The sequence below is a fragment of the Talpa occidentalis genome, unplaced genomic scaffold, assembly GCF_014898055.3.
Source record: "Talpa occidentalis isolate TD23 unplaced genomic scaffold, MPIMG_talOcc4v2.1 talOcc4.14, whole genome shotgun sequence".
Lineage (NCBI taxonomy): Eukaryota > Metazoa > Chordata > Mammalia > Eulipotyphla > Talpidae > Talpa > Talpa occidentalis.
In genome coordinates, this window is record NW_023601433.1 from 90438660 (window position 1) to 90453524 (window position 14865).

Genomic DNA, 14865 nt, shown 5'->3' on the forward strand with positions numbered 1-14865 from the left:
ACCCCCACCCGCTCATCTTTTCTGGCCCAGAAACCCCCGTGTCTGCCAGGGCAGACACGTCATTTCTGTGCAGGAATCTGGCCCCTGGACCGGGCCACTCAGGGACCCCAGGTGGGTGGGTGCCCTGGCCACTGCTACCCCGGGACTCAGCACCTGCGTCGGGGTTCACAGGACAGACAGTCGTGGCCCAGCCCGTGCACGTCCAGCAGCTGCTGAAGCTCAAGCAGCAGGCCGTGCAGCAGCAGAAGACCATCCAGCCCCAGGCCGCCCCCAGCCCGGCCACTGTCCAACAGAAGGTACTGTCACCCGCCTCTGCGCTGCCGGGCTGGCTGCCAGCCATGGGCTGCCCGGAGGACACCAGGGTCCTTCCTGCACCCGGGTGGGGGTGCGGGAGGCCATTGCTTGGTGTGCGCCACCCGCGGGCCCTGGGCTGTGTTGGCAAAGGGCTGCCCGGCCGAGCGCCGGGAGGGGCGGGGAGCTGTGTCTGAGGGCGCGTGTCCTGGTGCCGTGTGCCCAGGTCTGGGCAGCTCTGAGCTGGGTTAGGTCCCACGGGGACGCGCTGCATCTCCGGCCTGTCCTGGTGACGGCTGCGTGGTCAGCATGAGCATGGCCCTTGGCTGGGGCTGTGTTGCCGCCTGGTGAGAGGAGAGGCCACGGCTGCGGTGCTGCTTGCCGTGCGACACACGCGAGCGGAGCTCCCGGGACATCCGGTGCTCAGCGAGCACAGGGCCCTGCTCTGGGCCTCGATGCTCCTAGCAAAGGCCTAAAAATCACGCTTACCGCAGAGGCGCTCCTGGGCTTCTGCTCCTCGTGCCGAGTGTGCGCGGGTGTTTGCCATCTTGACGGTGGGGTCGAGAGAGTGGAGGGGAGCGGAGTATGTCCCGGCGCCGGGCTGTCTTGGGAGGAGGGGGGGCTGTCTGGCAGCCCAGGCCATAGAGGAGGGCGGGGTACTCGGGTGATTGGGTAGTCAGGGGCCCTCCAGAGAGGGCGCTGGGCCTGGCTCGATCCCAGTGTCTCCCCAGATCACGGCACAGCAGATAGCTGCTCAGGGCCAGCCTCAGAAGGTCACCTACGCAACCCAGCCAGCCCTGAAGACCCAGTTCCTCACCACGCCCATCTCGCAGGCCCAGAAGCTGGCCGGGACGCAGCAGATGCAGACCCAGATCCAGGTGAGCAGAGGCCGGGGCACCAGAGCCCCCTGCGCATGGGGAGGTCGGGAACATGACCCGGCGAACCCTTTAAAACTTGGCCCCTCCAGACGGGCCTGAGGGGTCCAGCCGCCCGCAGTCTTCCTGGCTGGCGCTGGGGGCGGCACCTCCGGCGGAGGGGCGTTGTCCTGAGAACTGTGGGGTGCTCCGTGCCTCCCTGTAGCCTCAGTTCTCACGCCACCTTGAGGCACTTGTTTTTCTGAAACACGGAACGAAAAAAAGCAGCTTTGGATGCAGGTGGTCGTAGACTCGGAGGGCGTGGTCGTTTGGGTTGGGGGGGCTCTCTGCGTCCAGGGGAGCGGCTCCAGGAGCTGCCTTGTCATGTGGCCGCGGTCTGCCCTCTCCCCACTGCGAGGGGGGGCGGGGGGAGGGCAACCTCGTCACGCCTGAGTTCTCCCCGACTCCGTATGGTCCCAGGTGGCAAAGCTCCCGCAGGTGGTCCAGCAGCAGGCGCCGGTGGCCGGAGTCCAGCAGGTCGGCGCTGCGCCCCAGCAGGTAGGCCGGGGCCGGGCGATTTCTGTAACAAACCAGGGAATTTCCTTTGAGGGAGTCGCTGGATACTAGGTGAGCGGGAGGAGGCCGGGAGGGGAGCCCAGGCGGGGCAGCCGTGCTGGCGGGGCCATGCCCGCTCGCCCAGGCCCCCTGCCCGGGAGAGCCCCGCAGACAGGGCGCTCCCTGGAGAGCGGGAAGGAACAGTCCGCGCCTCCCTGGCCGCCGTCCGCTCTGCAGCGCAGCCGCACGGCCGTCTCTTCCTCCTGCTCAGCGCCCCGCCGCCCTGGCTCTCAGGAGGCCTGGTGGACCAGAGGTGGTTTCCAGTGTCACAAAAGTCTTTGAGCTGAGGAGGTTTCTAGCCCCCCCACGCCCCAAGCTTGCCGTGAGGTGCACTTCTGGGTGGGTAACGTGTGGGTGTGTTTGGGGGAGCTCATGTTCATTTTGGACTGTGTCACTTCAGGCCTCCCCACAGACGGTGACCCTCACCCAGGCGACCTCGGCCGGGCAGCAGGTCCAGATGATCCCCGCGGTGACGGCCACAGCACAGGTGGTCCAGCAGAAGCTCATGCAGCCGCAGGTGGTGACCACGGCGGCCCAGCTGCAGGCGCCAGGGGTGCCCAGTCCCGCACAGGCGCCCGCCAGCTCCGACAGCCCCGGCCAGCAGCCCAAGCTGCAGATGCGCGTGCCGGCCGTCAGGCTGAAGACCCCCACCAAGCCTCCGTGTCCCTAGCCGGGCGGCGGGCATCCGCGGGCCATCCCGGCGTCCAGGCAGATCAGGCCGACGCTGTCCTCCGAACCGTGGGCCGGTGTCATGGGGCGTGCCAGGCGGCCGTGGGCCCCGTGCTGTGGCGCTCGTTATAATGCGCCCGCGCCGTGGGGCAGCCTCCTCCGCGGCCGACCCTTCTCCTGTACCGTGGCGCGGGAGGCGTGACAGTGGCCGCTCCTCCTGGCCACTCCTGGCCGCGTCTCTGCTCTTCTTCCCGCGGCAGTGGCGCGGGGCCCGAGCGCCTGCGGGGTGTCGGCGTTCCCTGCCCAGCCCGCCCCGGTACCATGGGAAGGGCCGCGTGTGGGGGACGGGGCCGAGGCGCTGCCTCCCGCGCCTGCTGAGGCCCCACCGCGCCGTGGCGTTAGGTCGCAGGTGTTCCTGCTGCGGGCACGGGCGCTTCGCTCAGAGCCGGGTGGCGCGCCCCAGCCCCGTGTCCCCCCTCCCCGCAGGGCCCCTCACGCACCCGCACGTCCCCCCGGCCTCGGGGGGCCGTGAAGGGCCGCGCCCTTGCTGGAGGCCTCGCGGGCGTCCTGTCCTGGGGCCATGGGCCCGCCAGGGCAGCCCGGCTCCTGCTGCCTCCGTCCACTGTCCAGACCCACCCCGGCAGCGTCTTACTGGCTGGGCGTCTTCTCCGGAGGCGCCCCCGGGCCGGGAGGGCCCCTCAGCCGCCTTAGCCAGGCCCAAGCGCTGCCCCGTGCGCCGGAGCTGCGTGGCGGCGCCCGCCCTGCGGGAGACTCACTTGAGTCCTCAGAGAAACCTGGGGAAAGTGCAAATGGCCGTGCAGGGGCGCCGCCTGACCCTTGTCCTTGGGGAGCTGCGCCCCAGAGGCAGACGGGGGGGGGGGGGGGGGAGGGACGCCCCTCGGGAGTTTTCAGAGGAGCCTGTCTTGGGGGGGGTCGTCTCGTGCCTCACACGCCCCCACAGCGGGGTGGGCGCTCGGCCGGGACCCGAGCCCCCCGGCCACCCGGGGTCCTCCTGCTGCCGGAGGTTACGCTTTGCCAACCTGAGAGTTAGGGTGCGCCTGGGGCCACGAGGGCGCCTCCCCGCCCCGCGCCCCTGCGGTCAGCTCGCCGCGTGGACTCCCCGGGAGCAGGGCCGAGGCTGTAAATACTTTGTAAACGACCGTTTGTACTTGAACAGTGGTTTTAAAGCGCGCCGACGTCCCGCCAGGCAAGAGGTGTAATAAATGGCCTTTTTATAGACGCGCGCTGGTCGTCTGCGGAGGCGCGCCGTCCCGTGGAGTGTTGGTCGCGGTTATTCCATGGGCGTGAAGGAAAAACGAAAGGGGAGCCAGTGGGTGGGGCGGGGCGCCGTGGCCTCCCTGGTGGGGGGCGGCCCCAGCTTCCCGCTGCCTCCACGGTTCCCTTTGAAGAAAAACGCTCCCGGTTACAAGGCGCCGGCCTCTTCCAGAGCCGTGGACGGCGCCCAGTAGGTGGTCTGCCTGGAGGAGCGGTTGGTTGGTCTCTGCGTTGACGGGAACGTGGCCAGGGGCCTGCGCGGTGGGCGCTGGGGGGCCTGCCTGGCAGATCGCTTACAATGCTGCTCTTTTGAAAATCAGCTTTTCCCCTTTCGTGGTTTGAATGCACACTTTAATTATTTGTGCGTACAAGAGGGTGCAGGCCAGAGGTGCGGGTGGTGGGGAGTGAGAGGGTTCACCAGAGAGAGCGGGGAGCAGAACAGGCAGAGGGACCAAAGACACTGCTGAGGGGAGCAGTGGGGGGGCTGGAGAGGTCGGCTCGCCATGTGGGTTGGCCCGCGGCTGGCGGGGATCGAAGGGGCGCTACAGATGCCGCGGACAGCTTCACGGTGCTGTGCTCAACCGCCTGCGCCATCAGGGCGGCCCCTGCATGGTGTTTGGACACTGGCAACTCAGCTGTCCTCGCAAGGCCACCGTACCCCCTGACCTTGGACACTGGCCATACCCCAGGGGCACAGGCAGGCAGGGCCAGTTCGCGTCTGTAACCAGCTTCCCAGAGAGCAACGCCCTCATCCCAGCAGCACCCACCCCCACACAGGGTTGGCACCAGGGCCCCGGGCTCCCCAACCCGGTGTCCATTAACAGGCAGCTACCCTGCAGGACATGGACCTCCCCCGGTGGCACAGCGGTTGAGCACTGCTGGGCCCACAGCCTCTGCAGCGCCGGTTCGATCCCCGTCCACAGGCGAGGGCAGACCTCTCCTGCCGCGCCCGCTGCTCCCCTCAGCAATGTACTTGGCCAGTCTGCCTGCTCTGCTCCCCGCTCTGGCGAGTTCTCTCGCCCTCCCATGCTTCTGACTGTACCCAGTGCTTGTATAAATAAATCTTCTTAAAAAAACCCACAGTAACAGGCAGCTGCCCTGAAGGCCTGGCCTGCTGCTGGCAGTGAGACCCATGTTGCAGGCGAGCACCCACGCTGCAGTCCTGGCCAGAGCCAGGACCCCCTGCGGCCACAGGTGTGACTTGGAGAACAGCCAGGCACTGCCCATCCTGCACCCACACGGCCCCTCCCACCTCCGCCCCACAGTTAGTGGGCAGCAGCAGCGAGAGTCGGGTTTATAGACGCGCGTCCGCCCTCCGCCCTCCGCAGCCCCTATGTCGTCCCATCCACATAACTCGCTGGCAGTGCTGGTTTTGCTGCAAGGGCCCAAGAGCCCCGTCCATCCTGGGACCCAGGGCCAGCCCCTAGGGGTGGGGTCTCTCCAGCAAGACGTCGCTGGTTCCAGGCTGCACCCACCAACCCGCCAATGTGCAGCTGGCACATGCCTGACGGGCCCTGAAGGCGCCAGGCCAGCCGGTCTGCAGCGTGGGTGCTCGCCTGCAGCATGGGTCTCACTGCCGGCAGCAGCGATCATCCCCGCAGACGGTGGCCTAGGCAGGCAGAAGCTGCCTGGGGTCCAGCCGAGGGAAGCAGCCAGGGACACAGTGGTGCTGGCCCGTGGCCCACGGCATCCGGGCCTGACCGGGCACCCTGGCTCCCCAGGGCCAAGAGGTCACCGGGCCAGCAGGCCCCGGACCCAAGGGAAGGCCCTGCGGACAACCAACCGCCTCTGCTCAGGTGGCCATGCCCCCACGGGGCACCGCAGCTTCCGTTTCTCTGCTGGGCGGGTGACGGGGGGTTGGGGGGAAGCAAGGGCCACGGCGCCTGCCTGTTCTGCACGTGTTTTATTTAACATCCTCACGTGAGCCCTGAAGGCGCCTTCGTCAGGTCAGCAGTGGAGGCCCCAGGCCCACGTCACCACCCATGAAGATGCCCTGGGGTGGCAGGACCCACAGCAGGGTCTCGGGTCTGCAACACCACGCCCGGAGGGCACACAGGGAGCATGTGGTCCAGCCGGCGCCCCCCCGCTTCACATGCACCGGGGAGGTCCGGGGATTCCAGCTGACCCCACTGCGGCTAAACACCCACCAATCCTGGGGTCGTGCTGAACAGAAAGCGCAGTCCTGCTTGAGGCTGACCCGCCTGTCCCCGACTGGCAGGAGCCTGGATGGCGGCCCCGCCCCCTCAGGAAACCGAGGGACTGCGGCCGGCTCCTCGGCCAGCGCCCGGCAAGCAGGGCTTTCCTGAAGGGAAGACGGAGGCGCCACCCTTGGGGTGCAAAGGGCCAGCTCCGTTCTGGCCGCCTGTCCTCTGAGCCCATCTAGGCCGCCTTCTGAGCTCGCTCCTCCTGTGTCGGGTGGGGAGAGGCTCAGCTCCACAGCTGTCCCCCGCCCCCACCCGCGGGGCCCTGACTTCCCTGGGAGTGCCTCCCGCGACACCCGGCTCCCACCTTGACAGCCTGCTCCAGCTGGGCCAGGGCCGCCTCGTAGCGCGGGGCCAGTGGCTGCAGGTCCTGGCTGGGGACCTCGTGGCGCGCCAGCTCGGGCACCCCAGCTTCTGCCAGCATGCGGAGGAACCGCCTCTCCTGGAAGCAGCACACGTGTGGGCGGGCGCCCCAGCAGTGCACCCTGAGGGCCCGTCCCAGGCCCGGCCTGACCTGCACTTTGAGGAGCAGCGTGAAGGCCTGTCCGCTCTTCCCGGCGCGCGCCGTCCGTCCGACCCTGAAACCAGCACAACGTCTCTGGGCACTGTCCAGCCCCCAGGGCCCCCCACAAGCCCCCGAGCTGGTGCTCAGCTGGTGCCCTACCGGTGCACATAGGTCCGCAAATACTGGGGTGCATCATAGTTCACCACCAGCTGCACACCTTGCACGTCGATGCCACGGGCCACGGCGTCTGTGCTGATGAGGCTGCGGGACACGAGGGGCTGGGGGCCAACAGCGGCAACAGCAGGACCCCCTTGCTGCTGCTGCCGGCGCCGCTGCGGCAGGAGGCCCACCCGGGAGCGCCCAGCACTCACAGCCGGATCTTCCCCTGCTCAAACTGCTTCAAGATGGCCTTCCTCTGGCCAGGCCCGTAGCGGGAAGAGAACTCGGCCACAGTCACACCCCCGAAAGCCTGGGCGAGCAGGAAGAGCCTGTGGGAGAAGCCAGAGCAGGTGGGCAGGACCGGAGCAGCCGCCCGCCCACCTGCACCCGCCAGTGGGAGTGCCGACCTGTGGGAGTTCTCCCGCGAGTTGGTGAAGCAGAGGACCCTTGAGAGGTTCATCTCCAAGATCAGATGCAAGACGATCAGCGGCTTGAAGCGGAGACGACAAGGCACGTAGTGGTGCTGGGGGGAGAGGATGGGATTGGTGCCGCCCCCCCCCCCAGCACCTGGGCGCCCCACCACACCCCAGGCGCCCCCTCACCGTGAGCCCTGTGGGGAAGGCATACTTCCCCCCCAAGTCCTTGTCCCCGGTGTCTCCGGGGGCACTGCCTGCCAGTGCAGCAGAGAAGAGCCGAGGCTGGTAGAGGCCAAGCTGCTGCAGCTTCTCGGGGTTCTGGGTCAGCGTGGCCGAGAAGAGCAGCTTCTGCAGGGGCATCTGGGGGCAGCAGGAGCTGAGAGAGGTAGGTGAAGACCTGTCACCCCAGAGCAGGTCTGCCTGGGGGGCGGGGGCGGGGGACTCAGGTGGGTACCTGGCAGCAGTCACAACCGGGGTCTGCCTTCGCTGCAGCAGAGCCAGGGAGTCCTCGGCACCCGCACTCGGGAAGGCTGCAGCTACCACCCGTGGCAGCCAGGACTGGTGCATGCTGTCGAGCATGCGGTCGGCCTCGTCGATGACCTGGGGGCCGGGGCCGGGGAAGGGGGTCTGGAGGCTGCTGAGGGCAACCTGCTCCCCTCCCGCCTCAGACGCGTGACCTACCAAGAAGCGGAGCTGCTGGAGGCTGAATCCTGGGGTCTGGTCGATGTGGTCCACCAGGCGGCCCGGCGTGGCTACCACTATGTCAGCCAAGCAACGGAAGCCGTCCACTCTGCAAGGCCGAGCTGGCTCAGCACAGCCGCCCCCAACTCGGGAGCCGGCAGCAGCGGCAGCGCCCCACCACCCACCCTGGCACGAGCCGGGTGCCTTCCAGAAGAGCCCAAGGCTGGCAGGACCTACGTCTTCTGGACGAGGCTCTCTTGCTCCCTGGCCAGTGACTTCTGCCCGGTGACCAGAGCAACCCGCAGAGGGGTGGCGTCCGTGTAGACATTGAAGACTTTGCTCACCTGCGGAGGAGCAGCCGTTACCACCGGCCCGTCCACCGCGGCAACCAGGTCCAGGCCGCGCCAGGCACCTACCTGCTGGGCCAGCTCCTTGGTCGGCAGCACCACCAGGGCGCGGACCTGGCACACAGCACGAGGCAGCAGGGCCTGCGGGGAAGGTGGGTCAGCCGGGCCGGCACCCCGCCTGTGGCACCTGTGTGCAAGGGGTCACACTCACCTGCACCACGGGGAGAACAAAGGTCAGCGTCTTCCCGCTGCCGGTTGGGGCAGAAACACAGAGGTCGCTGGGCCTGTAGCCACCCCTGCCCACCAGAAACCCGCCGGCTGCAGTCTGCAGGAGCACGGGGATCACCGCTGCCTGGACTGGACAGAGGGTGGGGAGCCGAGTCAGCCAGCACCGCGCCAGCAGCCCGGGCCCGGGCCAGACATCTCCCAGCACCCCCAGGCCAGAGCACCTGGAAAGAAGGATGAGATGCCCTGTGCCCGCAGCTTCTTCTGCAGCTCAGGGTGCACTTCGGGGACGTCCGCCACAGGCACCAGGCCTTCGGTGACGCTCTTCCCCACGCAGCTGGGCTCGGCCAGCCATGCCGGCAGGAAAGGCTGGACCTACCTCCCAAGGGAGAGCAGAGGCTGGTGAACGTTCCTGGGGCTGCCCACCCCCCCCCAAGGGGCAGGGCTCCCAGAAACCCACAGCAGGGCCCGCCCAGGCCGAAGAGGCTATGAGCAGGAAGCACGCATGCAGCTCCTCCTCTGGCCCGGCACCCTGGGCGAACCCCCATCCCACCCACACCCCACTGCTCGCAGGCTCACTGCCAGATGGCCTCAGCAGGAGTCCCCACCACCCCTGCAGCAGCTGTTTCTTCACCGTGACCCTGCCACCAGGTTTAGTATCATTTTTTTTTTTAAGATTTATTTATGCACACAAGAGCTGGGGTACAGGCCAGAGGTGTGGAGAGTGAGAGGATGCACCAGAGACGGAGCGGGGAGCAGAACAGGCAGATCTACTGAAATCCACTGCTGAGGGGAGCAGCGGGGAGACAGGGGAGGTCTGCTGCGCCCTGTGGGTAGCTCCCTGGCCGGGGATGGAGAGGCTGCGGACAGCTTCATAGGGCTGAGACTTAACCCCTGTGCCACCAGGGAGGCCCCTAGTATTCTGAAGGACACAAGAGCTTTTGGAAAACCAAGAGGGCCTCGTGACAGGGGGTGATCTGCGGCAGGGTATTAATTCAACCCAAAAGTTAGGTGAAAACAGTAACCCAGGCACAATCAACTTCTTTTTAAAAACCGGAGTTGCTATCAGAGCCACCCTGAAAGCAACGGCTCGTCAAGCGTTCAGACGCAACGAACAACACGTCTGTGTTCATCCCCGTAACGTCCACCGAGCGCGAACTCAGCGCCGGACAGACTTGAGCAACGAATGAGCCGCTCGCGGCGGGACCCCTCTCCGCGCAGCCCCGCGACGAGAGAACGGGTTCGGCCGCATCCCCGCCCAGAGCCGCGGCTCGCGCGGCCCCGGCGCTGCCAGGGGAAGGTCCTCAGAGCACAGGGAACTCGGGGAGCCGGCAGGCGCTCCCGCCGCGCGCCCCAAGTCAACACTGAGGCGGCGGCCGCGACAGAGCGCCCGGCCCGACCCCACGGAACGAGGCTGAGGCGCGGAGGGGCAGGAAAGGCCGGGCCCCCGCCTGAGGCGTTCGCCCCGGCCACGCGCGCAGCCCGGCCCGCACGAGCCCGCCCGCCCGGCCCGCGCCCCGGCGCTCACCCTGGGCGCCCTGGTCCGCCCGAAGCCTCCGAGCACCGGGCCGGGCGCGGGCCCCGGCGCCTCCTCGCGGCTCTCCGCGCGGCAGAAACGGGGCGGGCGGCGCGTGGGCCCCGCGCGGGCCGGGCCCGGGTCCGGGTCCGGGTCCGCCCCCGGGGCCCCCGCGCCCCCGCCGTCCGCCCTCGGCCGCTTCCTCGGCGGCGCCCGCGGGCTCCCCGGCGCCCCGGCGCCCTCGCGGCCCCGCGCCCCGCGCCGCCGCCGCCCCGCCGCCGCCGCCGCCGCGGCCGGCGCCGGCTCCCGCGGCGGCTTCTGCCGCTCCCGCTCGCGCGCCCGGCTCTGCAGCCGCGCCAGCAGCGCGCGGGCCCGGCCGTCCGCGCCCGCCCCGGCCGCCGCCGCGCCCGCCTCGGGGCCCGGGTAGCGCGCGACGTGGAACAGCGCCATGCTGCCGGCGCCCGGGCCCGGCGCGGGCGTGACGTCGGGCGTGCGTCGCGGCGGTGGCGTCACGGGCGCGCCGAGCGGAGCCGCGGCGGGGCTTCCGCGTGGGGCGGCGGCGGGCGGCATGGAGCGGGGCCCGGGCGCGCGCCGGGCGCTGGGCCGCCTGCTGGAGGCGGTGCTGGCGAGCCGCGCCGAGGCCAACGCCGTGTTCGACATCCTGGCGCCGCTGCAGGTGGGCGCGCGGGGGGCCGGCGCGGGGGGCCGGCGGGGGGCGCGCGGGGGGGGGCCGGGGGCTGGCGCGGGGGCGCGCGGGGGGCCGGGGCCGGGCCCGCGCGCCACCCCGACCGGCCTCCCCACAGGCCGAGGACGAGGAGGAGATCCAGGAGGCGGTGCGCGCCTGCAGCCGCCTTTTCGGGGCCTTGCTGGAGCGGGGAGAGCTGTTTGTGGGCCCGCTGCCCCCCGAAGAGACGGTCATGGCGGGTGAGCGGCCGAGGCCCTCTCTTCGGGAGACTTTGCCGTCCTGGGGCGCCCCCCTTGCGGGCTGGCGGGCTCGGCCGCGGTGCTGGGGGCGGGGGCAGGAGCGCCCCTAGCCCGGGCTTCCGCTGTTGTCTGGGGCTGGCTCTGCGCATCCCGGCCTCGGACCGCCCGGGCCTTGCAGCCGGGAACCCCGTCTCTGGGGCAGCACCTCGGCCCCGGGCCCGGGCGCGCCCCACTCCTTTTCCCATGAGGCAGCGGGAGGGGTGGGCCTGTGGGGGAGCTGCCCAGCCTGCTGCCCACAGGGTCTCAAGGAGCCACGCGCAAGTACAGGGTGTGGATGAGGCACCGTTACCACAGCTGCTGCGGCCGCCTGGGGGAGCTCCTGTCCCACTCCTCTTTCCAGGTCAAGGTGGGTCTGGGGCCCTGGGCCCCTCCTTGTTCTTGCTCCTCGGGCCTCCCTTTTTCCTCCACACGACAGAGACCAGGCTGTGTTCAAGGCCCCTGTCCCCACCTCTCCCCGGGTGTCTGAGGAGCTTCCGTGCTTTCGGCACCTGCCAGTGGGCGACTCCATTCTGCTCTGGCGCTGCTAGCAGCATCACCTGGAGGGCAGCGGCCTGAGTGTGGGGGCGCCCGGAGCCCCTTGGGGGCCTGCTGCAGGGAGGACACCCGCTTCTCTGTGCCGTCCTCCTCCCAGGAGCTGGCTTTCGGGACACTCATGAAGTTTGTGCAGCTGGAAGGGGTGCACCCCCTCGAGAAACCCAAGTGGGAAGGCCAATATCTGTTCCCCCGTCTGCTCTTCAAGGTGAGGCGCCTGGGTGAGTCCCCGCGCTCTCCTGGGTCAGAGCCAGTGGGCCCCGCCCCCACGGCACTGGGTCACCCTGTCCTTGCCAGCGTGGAGCTCTGGGGGCGGGGGGGGGGGGGGGAGAGGCTGGGCCGGAACTCGGCTTACCCCCCAGGGAGGTGCTCCCTCCCGCTCTGCGCCCAGATGGTGGTGGGAGGCCTGCTCTCGCCGGAGGAGGACTGCTCGCTGCTCCTGTCGCAGTTCCGGGAGTACCTGGAACACGATGACGTCCGCTACCACACCATGCGGGCTGCCGCGGAGGTCGTGGCCCGGGTCACTGACGGGCACCCCGAGGTGAGCCAGTCAGCCTGGCGTTGGGGAAGGGGTGGCGGCCGCCAGCAGCCTCCCAGGTGTTGAAGCTGCCGCTGGCAGGTGCCGCTCCCCTTCTGGAACAACACCTTCGCTCTGCTCTCTGCCGTGAGCCTGCCCCGCCAGGACAGCGCCGTCTCCAACTTCTACGTGCAGCGACCAGGTGAGCATCCCGCAGGGGGCTTTGATGTAGGCGCCCGGGCCTCAGGCCTGTTTGAACACTGAGAGGCCCCATGTTCCTTCCTTCCACAGAGCTGTCCGACAAATGGAAGGTCGTCCACCTGAAGGTGAGGCCCTCAGGGGGTGGGTCCTGGAACAGGCCATGGTTGGAGGGTGGCGGGGGTTCCGGTCGTGTGCAGCCGGGCACCCTCCCCTGGGCCGTCTCTGCAGCCTCTGCGTCCCCCAGGAGCACAGGAAGGCCTTCCAGCACATGTGGCTCAGCTTTCTCCAGCACAAGGTAGGGTTGTGCCGGGCAGGGGTCCCCAGGTTCGGGGGTGTGGCCGGCTGCTCCCTGACCTGCTGCCTCTCCACCCCAGCTGCCCCTCAGCCTCTACAAGAAGGTGCTGGTGATCTTGCATGACACCATCCTGCCATACCTGGCCCAGCCCAGCATCATGATCGACTTCCTCACCCGGGCCTACGACCTGGGTGAGTGCCGGGGCCCGCTGCCAGCGCCTCTGGTGTGGGGGGGCGAGGCTGGGCAGGACTCAGGGTGCTCTTTGCCTGCAGGGGGGGCTCTCAGCCTCTTGGCCTTGAATGGACTGTTCATCCTGATCCATAAGCACAACCTGTGAGTGCCCCCACCCCACCGGGTCCCTGCCTTGCCCAGGGCTATGGGGGGGCTCCTCGACCTGCTCGCATCTCTTCATGTGCGCCCTGTTCCTCGTTGGCCTCCACTGTGCGCTCTAGGGAGTACCCTGACTTTTACCGCAAGCTCTATGGTCTTTTGGACCCGTCTATCTTCCATGTCAAGTACCGGGCCCGCTTCTTCCACTTGGCTGACCTCTTCCTGTCGTCCTCGTGAGTGTGGCGGGCTGGGGCGGCACCCCGCTTGGCTCCCGAGGGCGGGGTTGGCGACCTGTTTGCTGAGTCCGTCCCATCCCGCTTGGGGGTTGCACGTGCGGGTGCAGGGGTGCTGGTGTGCGGGCAGTGAGCCTCTCCCCTCGCCCAGCCACCTGCCGGCCTACCTGGTTGCTGCCTTCGCCAAGCGCCTGGCCCGCCTGGCCCTGACGGCACCCCCCGAAGCCCTGCTCATGGTCCTGCCCTTCGTCTGCAACCTGCTGCGCAGACACCCGGCCTGCCGCGTGCTGGTCCACCGCCCACAGGGCCCTGGTGAGTGCATCCGTCCCGGGAGCCCGGCCCCCCGAGCCCCATGCCACCTGTCACAGCGCAGTCATGGTCTTGTCCATAGAGCTGGACGCTGACCCCTACGACCCTGGAGAGGAGGACCCCGCCAAGAGCCGAGCCCTGGAGAGCTCCCTGTGGGAGCTACAGGTGAGGCCCTGAGCCTGGTCTCCGGCCCCTCCCAGAGGCCCTGCCCCGCCCCCCCAGTCCCCAGGGACTCTGCCGTCCCCTGCCTCTGTGATAAGGGGTGGTGTCCCCTGTGCTCAGGCCCTCCAGCACCACTACTACCCCGAGGTGTCCAAGGCCGCCAGCGTCATCAACCAGGCCCTGTCAGTGCCCGAGGTCCCCATCGCACCGCTCCTGGAGCTCACGGCCTTTGAGGTGAGGGGTAGGGCCGGGCGAGGGCAGCCTAGGGCAGGTGAGGCGGGGCCGAGAGCAGAGCGCATCTGTGCATCCGCCCCCCGCAGCTCTTCGAGCAGGACCTGAAGAAGAAGGGCCCGGAGTCGGTGCCCCTGGAGTTCATACCGGCCCAAGGCCTCCTGGGCGGGCGGGACGGCCTCTGCGCCCAGCACTTCACGCTCAGCTGACCCCGGCACCTGTCCCACCACAATAAACAATTTTGTGGGAGACTGACTCTTTCTGGGGGGCTGTGCTGGGCCTCGGGTCGGCTGGGCTGCCACCCTCCCCAGCAGCTCATGTCCCCCCCGCAGCCGCCAAGCCCACCTCGTGGTGACCTTTCCCAGGAGGGAGGGGACCCCAGGGTAGGGGCTGTTCTGGATGAGCCTTGGCGAGTGGGCCAGGCGGTCCTGCTCGGGCCTCGGTGGAGGTGGCACCTGCAGCCGCAGGCTGGGAGCTGGTTCTGCCCTCAGTGGAGTCATTTCTGGAGGGGCTCATCCTCCCTGACAAGCCCAGTGTGTCCACAGCCGGATTGGGGGGGCGGGGAGAGGGGAGGCCTCCCACTGCAGCCTCCTGGCCCAGCCGTGAGCCCGGCACCCCCTCCCCCAGAGCCGCGGGCGCCCTGCTGTCCTTGGCCCAGGCCCGCCGTGCCCACACTCCTCGGCAGCCGCGCTGCAGCCCCGGGCAGGGGAGCTGCGCGCAGAGAGTCCAGCGGCCAGGCTGAGCACGGCCACCCCCTCCGCCTGCCCTTGGACGGCGCCGAGGGAAGCAGGGTCCGGAGCGGGCCGAGACGGGCCCTGCAGGAGGATGCGGCTGCCCCGCAGTGTCTCGTGGCTGGCTTACCAGAGCGGGGCCCCCACCTTCCCGCCTAAGAAAGGGGGGTGCGAAGGGCGGGGCCCCGGGGGAGAAGCAGTGGGGCTGAGGTCGCAACCCTGGGGACTGGGCCTGGGTAGCCGAGTGACGTGTCCTGGGCCTGGAGCCATGAGGTGGTGGGCCCAGGTGCTCCTCTGAAGTTCCCGGGGAGCCCCCTGCCGGCACCCACAGGTGCTGCCGGCGTCCTACAGGTGCCTCCTGTCCTGGGCAGCAGGTGGCTCCGTGGGGCCTTCCTGCTCTGGGCTTGGGGTGACGTCAACCAGTGTCTGGACACGGCAGGGGTGAGCCTGATCCCGGCCGCCTCCCCGGCAGGGCATCCTACTGCCCGCAGAGCCGGGCCCGGGCTGGGGAGGGTGGGGGGCCCCCCTCCCGCAGAGCTGCAGCAGGACGTGGGTAGATTGTGGAAGCCAGTTTGGGGGGCGGAGCT

General features: G+C 69.3%; 3 protein-coding genes across 6 annotated transcripts in view; 2 read left to right on the plus strand and 1 right to left on the minus strand.

Moving 5' to 3' along the window:
* Positions 1-2463, plus strand: part of EP400 (E1A binding protein p400) — a 62880-nt gene extending 60417 nt beyond the window's left edge. For all 4 annotated transcript variants that reach the window (XM_037511345.1, XM_037511347.1, XM_037511348.2 and 1 more), the window contains exons 50-53: positions 172-296; positions 1023-1169; positions 1626-1703; positions 2161-2463. In XM_037511345.1, the coding sequence (XP_037367242.1) occupies positions 172-296; positions 1023-1169; positions 1626-1703; positions 2161-2430 (620 nt within the window). In that variant the 3' untranslated portion in view covers positions 2431-2463. The remainder of the gene's footprint in view (positions 1-171; positions 297-1022; positions 1170-1625; positions 1704-2160) is intronic.
* A 3012-nt stretch (positions 2464-5475) lies between these two features.
* On the minus strand, positions 5476-10204 carry DDX51 (DEAD-box helicase 51). The gene is made up of 14 exons (XM_037511350.2): positions 9767-10204; positions 8463-8613; positions 8225-8370; positions 8083-8154; positions 7904-8010; positions 7667-7775; positions 7440-7585; positions 7172-7361; positions 6977-7092; positions 6782-6898; positions 6570-6671; positions 6420-6483; positions 6213-6347; positions 5476-6110 (listed from the first exon to the last, which is right to left on the minus strand). Exons 1-14 carry the CDS (start codon positions 10202-10204, stop codon positions 6084-6086), a joined length of 1920 nt encoding a protein of 639 aa, XP_037367247.1. The 3' UTR covers positions 5476-6083.
* A 118-nt stretch (positions 10205-10322) lies between these two features.
* Positions 10323-13812, plus strand: NOC4L (nucleolar complex associated 4 homolog). The gene is made up of 15 exons (XM_037511352.2): positions 10323-10430; positions 10558-10678; positions 10978-11084; positions 11370-11477; positions 11661-11810; positions 11889-11988; positions 12078-12112; positions 12232-12282; positions 12362-12473; positions 12555-12615; positions 12735-12845; positions 12997-13157; positions 13237-13319; positions 13437-13550; positions 13637-13812. Exons 1-15 carry the CDS (start codon positions 10323-10325, stop codon positions 13754-13756), a joined length of 1542 nt encoding a protein of 513 aa, XP_037367249.1. The 3' UTR covers positions 13757-13812.
* The last annotated feature ends 1053 nt before the right edge of the window (positions 13813-14865 follow it).

What these genes read in the sequence shown, in the direction of transcription:
- DDX51 (XM_037511350.2), bottom strand. Translation starts at nt 10,204, where the DNA reads ATGGCGCTGTTCCACGTCGCGCGCTACCCGGGCCCCGAGGCGGGCGCG. An exon ending in GAGAGCCTCGTCCAGAAGAC is followed by an intron (nt 7,776 to 7,903) that starts GTAGGTCCTGCC and finishes TCGGCCTTGCAG; the next exon opens with AGTGGACGGCTTCCGTTGCT. An exon ending in TCCAGCAGCTCCGCTTCTTG is followed by an intron (nt 7,586 to 7,666) that starts GTAGGTCACGCG and finishes CCCGGCCCCCAG; the next exon opens with GTCATCGACGAGGCCGACCG.
- NOC4L (XM_037511352.2), top strand. Translation starts at nt 10,323, where the DNA reads ATGGAGCGGGGCCCGGGCGCGCGCCGGGCGCTGGGCCGCCTGCTGGAG. An exon ending in ACTCCTCTTTCCAGGTCAAG is followed by an intron (nt 11,085 to 11,369) that starts GTGGGTCTGGGG and finishes TCCTCCTCCCAG; the next exon opens with GAGCTGGCTTTCGGGACACT. An exon ending in TCACTGACGGGCACCCCGAG is followed by an intron (nt 11,811 to 11,888) that starts GTGAGCCAGTCA and finishes TGCCGCTGGCAG; the next exon opens with GTGCCGCTCCCCTTCTGGAA.